General features: G+C 50.9%; 1 protein-coding gene across 1 annotated transcript in view; it reads right to left on the bottom strand.

Moving 5' to 3' along the window:
* Positions 1–976: 976 nt before the first annotated feature.
* Positions 977–7,500, bottom strand: part of LOC138977891 (uncharacterized) — a 9,305-nt gene continuing 2,781 nt past the window's right edge. Inside the window, exon 4 of the mRNA XM_070350499.1 lies at positions 977–1,798. Coding sequence (XP_070206600.1) covers positions 977–1,798 — 822 coding nt within the window. The remainder of the gene's footprint in view (positions 1,799–7,500) is intronic.

The raw sequence follows: 7,500 nt of genomic DNA, 5'->3' as shown, positions 1-7,500 counted from the left end.
TTTGGGGGCGGGGGGGAGTGGGGCCACGAGTGAACAGAAAGGCGGAGGGGGGTATTGGGGGGGGGGGGAGTGGGGCCACGAGTGAACAGAAAGGCGGAGGGGGGTATTGGGGGGGGGGAGTGGGGCCACGAGTGAACAGAAAGGCGGAGGGGGGTATTGGGGGGGGGAGTGGGGCCACGAGTGAACAGAAAGGCGGAGGGGGGTATGGGGGGGGGGGGGGAGTGGGGCCACGAGTGAACAGAAAGGCGGAGGGGGGTATTGGAGGGGGAGGGGAGAGTGGGGCCACGCGTGAACAGAAAGGCGGAGGGGGGTATTGGAGGGGGAGGGGAGAGTGGGGCCACGCGTGAACAGAAAGGCGGAGGGGGGGGGAGTGGGGGGGGGAGTGGGGCCACGCGTGAACAGAAAGGCGGAGGGGGGTATTGGAGGGGGGGGAGGGGTGGCACGCACAGAAAGGAACGAGGCAGCCACTGTCTGTGTTCTGACAGACTGAGGGCGGGATTTGTTTCCCACTTCTTCTAGTGCAATCAGAAAGCTCGTGTTTAAAAGGAGAGCAAGTAATATTTGGAAAAAAATAATTATACGAAAGAAAGAAAATTGTCGTGGCAACAAGAAGAGATGGAATATTTCTCAGATGTCCCACCCCTGTAAGAACAGAAGGCTTGTTGCTTTGCGGATCGTTTTAAGGCAATTTACTTTCCAGCGGGCTCAGAACAGGACACTGCAGTTTGGTCTTGACAAATACATTGCTTTTTCTCCATAAGTTTTTTCTGCTCTCGAAAAAAAATGTTGATTTGGCGAAAACCTCTCCGCGGTCTTACTTCTTTACAGAAACAATACCCTGTGCAGTTCCGTTGAAACACAACTTGAAACAAAACTGATGCTGCGCATGCGCAATCCGACACTAAACTGACGGACGCGCCTGATTGGTGTTCCATAATAAGCGATTTTGATCAGTGGTACGTACTTTCTGCCCCCATCAGTGGTACGTACTTTCTGCCCCCATCAGTGGTACAGTGTACGTACTTTCTGCACTCACCATGTCACAAACACAGTCTGGGCTGTAGACTGTAGACTGTAGACTGTGGGCTGTAGACTGTAGACTGTAGACTGTGGGCTGTAGGCTGTAGGCTGTAGACTGTTGACTGTGGGCTGTAGACTGTAGACTGTAGACTGTAGACTGTAGGCTGTAGACTGTAGACTGTAGACTGTAGACTGTAGGCTGTAGGCTGTAGACTGTAGACTGTAGGCTGTAGACTGTAGACTGTGGGCTGTAGACTGTAGACTGTAGGCTGTAGGCTGTAGACTGTAGACTGTAGACTGTAGGCTGTAGGCTGTAGACTGTAGACTGTGGGCTGTAGACTGTAGACTGTAGACTGTACACTGTAGACTGTGGGCTGTAGACTGTAGACTGTAGACTGTGGGCTATAGAGTGTAGACTGTAGACTGTAGACTGTGGGCTGTAGACTGTAGACTGTAGACTGTAGACTGTGGGCTGTAGAGTGTAGACTGTAGACTGTAGACTGTAGAGTGTAGACTGTGGGCTGTAGACTGTAGGCTGTAGGCTGTAGACTGTGGGCTGTAGACTGTAGACTGTGGGCTGTAGACTAGACTGTAGACTGTAGACTGAAGACTGTAGGCTGTAGACTGTAGACTGTAGACTGTGGGCTGTAGACTGTAGACTGTAGGCTGTAGGCTGTAGACTGTAGACTGTAGACTGTAGGCTGTAGGCTGTAGACTGTAGACTGTGGGCTGTAGACTGTAGACTGTAGACTGTAGACTGTAGACTGTGGGCTGTAGACTGTAGACTGTAGACTGTGGGCTGTAGAGTGTAGACTGTAGACTGTAGACTGTGGGCTGTAGACTGTAGACTGTAGACTGTGGGCTGTAGAGTGTAGACTGTAGACTGTAGACTGTAGAGTGTAGACTGTGGGCTGTAGAGTGTAGACTGTAGACTGTAGACTGTGGGCTGTAGACTGTAGACTGTGGGCTGTAGACTGTAGACTGTAGACTGTAGACTGTAGACTGTGGGCTGTAGACTGTGGGCTGTAGACTGTAGACTGTAGACTGTGGGCTGTAGACTGTAGACTGTGGGCTGTAGACTGTGGGCTGTAGACTGTAGACTGTGGGCTGTAGACTGTAGACTGTGGGCTGTAGACTGTGGGCTGGAGACTGTGGGCTGTAGACTGTAGACTGTAGACTGTGGGCTGTAGACTGTGGGCTGTAGACTGTAGACTGTAGACTGTGGGCTGTAGACTGTAGACTGTAGACTGTGGGCTGTGGGCTGTGGGCTGTAGACTGTGGGCTGTAGACTGTAGACTGTAGACTGTGGGCTGTAGACTGTAGACTGTGGGCTGTAGACTGTGGGCTGTAGACTGTAGACTGTAGACTGTAGACTGTAGACTGTGGGCTGTATACTGTAGACTGTGGGCTGTAGACTCTGGGCTGTAGATTGTAGACTGTAGACTGTGGGCTGTAGACTGTAGACTGTAGACTGTGGGCTGTAGACTGTAGACTGTAGACTGTGGGCTGTAGACTGTAGACTGTAGACTGTGGGCTGTAGACTGTGGGCTGTAGACTGTAGACTGTAGACTGTAGACTGTAGACTGTGGGCTGTAGACTGTAGACTGTGGGCTGTAGACTGTGGGCTGTAGACTGTAGACTGTAGACTGTAGACTGTAGACTGTGGGCTGTAGACTGTAGACTGTAGACTGTAGACTGTAGACTGTGGGCTGTAGACTGTAGACTGTAGACTGTAGACTGTAGGCTGTAGGCTGTAGGCTGTAGGCTGTAGACTGTAGACTGTAGACTGTAGACTGTAGACTGTAGGCTGTAGACTGTAGACTGTGGGCTGTAGACTGTAGACTGTGGGCTGTAGACTGTGGGCTGTAGACTGTGGGCTGTAGACTGTGGGCTGTAGACTGTAGGCTGTAGACTGTGGGCTGTAGACTGTAGACTGTGGGCTGTAGACTGTAGGCTGTAGACTGTGGGCTGTAGACTGTAGACTGTAGACTGTGGGCTGTAGACTGTAGACTGTAGACTGTGGGCTGTAGACTGTGGGCTGTAGACTGTAGACTGAAGACTGTAGACTGTGGGCTGTAGACTGTAGACTGTAGACTGTAGACTGTAGACTGTGGGCTGTAGACTGTAGACTGTAGACTGTGGGCTGTAGACTGTGGGCTGTAGACTGTGGGATGTAGACTGTAGACTGAAGACTGTAGACTGTGGGCTGTAGACTGTAGACTGTAGACTGTGGGCTGTAGACTGTAGACTGTAGACTGTGGGCTGTAGACTGTAGACTGTGGGCTGTAGACTGTAGACTGTAGACTGTAGACTGTAGACTGTAGACTGTGGGCTGTAGACTGTAGACTGTGGGCTGTAGACTGTAGACTGTTGGCTGTAGACTGTAGACTGTGGGCTGTAGACTGTAGACTGTGGGCTGTAGACTGTAGACTGTGGGCTGTAGACTGTAAACTGTGGGCTGTAGACTGTAGACTGTAGACTGTAGACTGTAGACTGTAGACTGTAGACTGTGGGCTGTAGACTGTAGACTGTGGGCTGTAGACTGTGGGCTGTAGACTGTGGGCTGTAGACTGTGGGCTGTAGACTGTAGGCTGTAGGCTGTAGACTGTGGGCTGTAGACTGTAGACTGTGGGCTGTAGACTGTAGGCTGTAGACTGTGGGCTGTAGACTGTAGACTGTAGACTGTGGGCTGTAGGCTGTAGACTGTAGACTGTGGGCTGTAGACTGTGGGCTGTAGACTGTAGACTGTAGACTGTAGACTGTGGGCTGTAGACTGTAGACTGTGGGCTGTAGACTGTGGGCTGTAGACTGTAGACTGTAGACTGTAGACTGTGGGTTGTAGACTGTAGACTGTGGGCTGTAGACTGTAGACTGTGGGCTGTAGACTGTAGACTGTGGGCTGTAGACTGTGGGCTGTAGACTGTGGGCTGTAGACTGTGGGCTGTAGACTGTAGACTGTAGACTGTAGACTGTGGGCTGTAGACTGTAGACTGTGGGCTGTAGACTGTAGGCTGTAGACTGTGGGCTGTAGACTGTAGACTGTAGACTGTGGGCTGTAGGCTGTAGACTGTAGACTGTGGGCTGTAGACTGTGGGCTGTAGTCTGTAGACTGAAGACTGTAGACTGTGGGCTGTAGACTGTAGACTGTAGACTGTAGACTGTAGACTGTGGGCTGTAGACTGTAGACTGTAGACTGTGGGCTGTAGACTGTAGACTGTAGACTGTGGGCTGTAGACTGTAGACTGTAGACTGTAGACTGTGGGCTGTAGACTGTAGACTGTAGACTGTGGGCTGTAGACTGTAGACTGTAGACTGTGGGCTGTAGACTGTAGACTGTGGGCTGTAGACTGTAGACTGTAGACTGTAGACTGTAGACTGTAGACTGTGGGCTGTAGACTGTAGACTGTGGGCTGTAGACTGTAGACTGTTGGCTGTAGACTGTAGACTGTGGGCTGTAGACTGTGGGCTGTAGACTGTAGACTGTGGGCTGTAGACTGTAGACTGTGGGCTGTAGACTGTAGACTGTAGACTGTAGACTGTAGACTGTAGACTGTGGGCTGTAGACTGTAGACTGTGGGCTGTAGACTGTGGGCTGTAGACTGTGGGCTGTAGACTGTGGGCTGTAGACTGTAGACTGTAGACTGTAGACTGTGGGCTGTAGACTGTAGACTGTGGGCTGTAGACTGTAGGCTGTAGACTGTGGGCTGTAGACTGTAGACTGTAGACTGTGGGCTGTAGGCTGTAGACTGTAGACTGTGGGCTGTAGACTGTGGGCTGTAGACTGTAGACTGTAGACTGTGGGCTGTAGACTGTGGGCTGTAGACTGTAGACTGTGGGCTGTAGACTGTGGGCTGTAGACTGTAGACTGTAGACTGTAGACTGTGGGTTGTAGACTGTAGACTGTGGGCTGTAGACTGTAGGCTGTAGGCTGTAGGCTGTAGACTGTAGGCTGTAGACTGTGGGCTGTAGACTGTGGGCTGTAGACTGTGGGCTGTAGACTGTAGACTGTAGACTGTAGACTGTGGGCTGTAGACTGTAGACTGTGGGCTGTAGACTGTAGGCTGTAGACTGTGGGCTGTAGACTGTAGACTGTAGACTGTGGGCTGTAGGCTGTAGACTGTAGACTGTGGGCTGTAGACTGTGGGCTGTAGACTGTAGACTGTAGACTGTAGACTGTGGGCTGTAGACTGTGGGCTGTAGACTGTAGACTGTGGGCTGTAGACTGTGGGCTGTAGACTGTAGACTGTAGACTGTAGACTGTGGGCTGTAGACTGTGGGCTGTAGACTGTGGGCTGTAGACTGTAGACTGTGGGCTGTAGACTGTAGACTGTAGACTGTAGACTGTGGGCTGTAGACTGTGGGCTGTAGACTGTAGACTGTAGACTGTAGACTGTTGGCTGTAGACTGTGGGCTGTAGACTGTAGACTGTAGACTGTGGGCTGTAGACTGTAGACTGTAGACTGTAGACTGTAGACTGTAGACTGTAGACTGTGGGCTGTAGACTGTGGGCTGTAGACTGTAGGCTGTAGATTGTGGGCTGTAGACTGTAGACTGTAGACTGTGGGCTGTAGACTGTAGACTGTAGACTGTGGGCTGTAGACTGTAGACTGTGGGCTGTAGACTGTAGACTGTAGACTGTAGACTGTAGACTGTGGGCTGTAGACTGTAGACTGTGGGCTGTAGACTGTAGGCTGTAGACTGTGGGCTGTAGACTGTGGGCTGTAGTCTGTAGACTGAAGACTGTAGACTGTGGGCTGTAGACTGTAGACTGAAGACTGTAGACTGTGGGCTGTAGACTGTAGACTGTAGACTGTGGGCTGTAGGCTGTAGACTGTAGACTGTAGACTGTGGGCTGTAGACTGTAGACTGTGGGCTGTAGACTGTAGACTGTAGACTGTACACTGTAGACTGTGGGCTGTAGACTGTGGACTGTAGACTGTAGACTGTGGGCTGTAGACTGTGGACTGTGGGCTGTAGACTGTAGACTGTAGACTGTAGACTGTGGGCTGTAGACTGTGGACTGTGGGCTGTAGACTGTAGACTGTGGGCTGTAGACTGTAGACTGTAGACTGTAGGCTGTAGGCTGTAGGCTGTAGACTGTGGGCTGTAGACTGTAGACTGTAGACTAGACTGTAGACTGTAGACTGTGGGCTGTAGACTGTAGACTGTAGACTGTAGACTGTGGGCTGTAGACTGTGGGCTGTAGACTGTAGACTGTGGACTGTGGGCTGTAGACTGTAGACTGTGGACTGTAGACTGTGGGCTGTAGACTGTGGGCTGTAGACTGTGGGCTGTAGACTGTAGACTGTGGGCTGTAGACTGAAGACTGTAGACTGTGGGCTGTAGACTGTAGACTGAAGACTGTAGACTGTGGGCTGTAGACTGAAGACTGTAGACTGTGGGCTGTAGACTAGACTGTAGACTGTAGACTGTGGGCTGTAGGCTGTAGGCTGTAGACTGTAGACTGTGGGCTGTAGACTAGACTGTGGGCTGTAGACTGTAGACTGTAGACTGTGGGCTGTAGACTGTAGGCTGTAGACTAGACTTTAGACTGTGGGCAGTAGACTGTAGACTGTAGACTGTAGACTGTGAGCTGTAGACTAGACTGTAGACTGTAGACTGTAGACTGTGGGCTGTAGACTGTAGACTGTAGACTGTGGGCTGTAGACTGTAGACTGTAGACTGTGGGCTGTAGACTAGACTGTAGACTGTAGACTGTGGGCTGTAGGCTGTAGACTGTAGACTGTGGGCTGTAGACTAGACTGTAGACTGTAGACTGAAGACTGTAGGCTGTAGGCTGTAGGCTGTAGGCTGTAGACTGTGGGCTGTAGACTGTAGACTGTAGACTAGACTGTAGACTGTAGACTGTGGGCTGTAGACTGTAGACTGTAGACTGTAGGCTGTGGGCTGTAGACTAGACTGTAGGCTGTAGGCTGTAGGCTGTAGGCTGTAGACTGTAGACTGTGGGCTGTGGACTGTAGACTGTAGACTGTAGACTGTGGGCTGTAGACTAGACTGTAGACTGTAGGCTGTAGGCTGTAGGCTGTAGGCTGTAGACTGTGGGCTGTAGACTGTAGACTGTAGACTAGACTGTAGACTGTGGGCTGTAGACTGTAGACTGTAGTCTGTAGACTGTAGACTGTAGACTGTAGGCTGGGTTAACTACTGCAGTGTGTTCTGACAAAGGCTAGGTTATATACTGCAGTTTGTTCTGACAAAGGCTGGGTTATCTTCTGCAGTTTGTTCTGACAAAGGCTGGGTTATCTACTGCAGTTTGTTCTAACAAAGGCTGGGATATTTCTTTCAAAGAAAAGATGGATTATTTCCTGAGCAAGGTGACACAGGTCCGGAGTGTTCAGGGATCAGGGGTCAGGGGTCAGGGGTCTGTCTGCCGTGTTGACACACCCAACTCTCCAGCGTGCATGTATTGTTCTTGTGTCAAAATACAATAACTATTTTCACATTAAAATGACAGCAACG

This window comes from Littorina saxatilis, linkage group LG10 (genome assembly GCF_037325665.1).
Source record: "Littorina saxatilis isolate snail1 linkage group LG10, US_GU_Lsax_2.0, whole genome shotgun sequence".
Taxonomy (NCBI): Eukaryota; Metazoa; Mollusca; class Gastropoda; order Littorinimorpha; family Littorinidae; genus Littorina; species Littorina saxatilis.
Note: the sequence above shows the minus strand (reverse complement) of the source record. Positions and strands in the feature narration are given on the sequence as shown.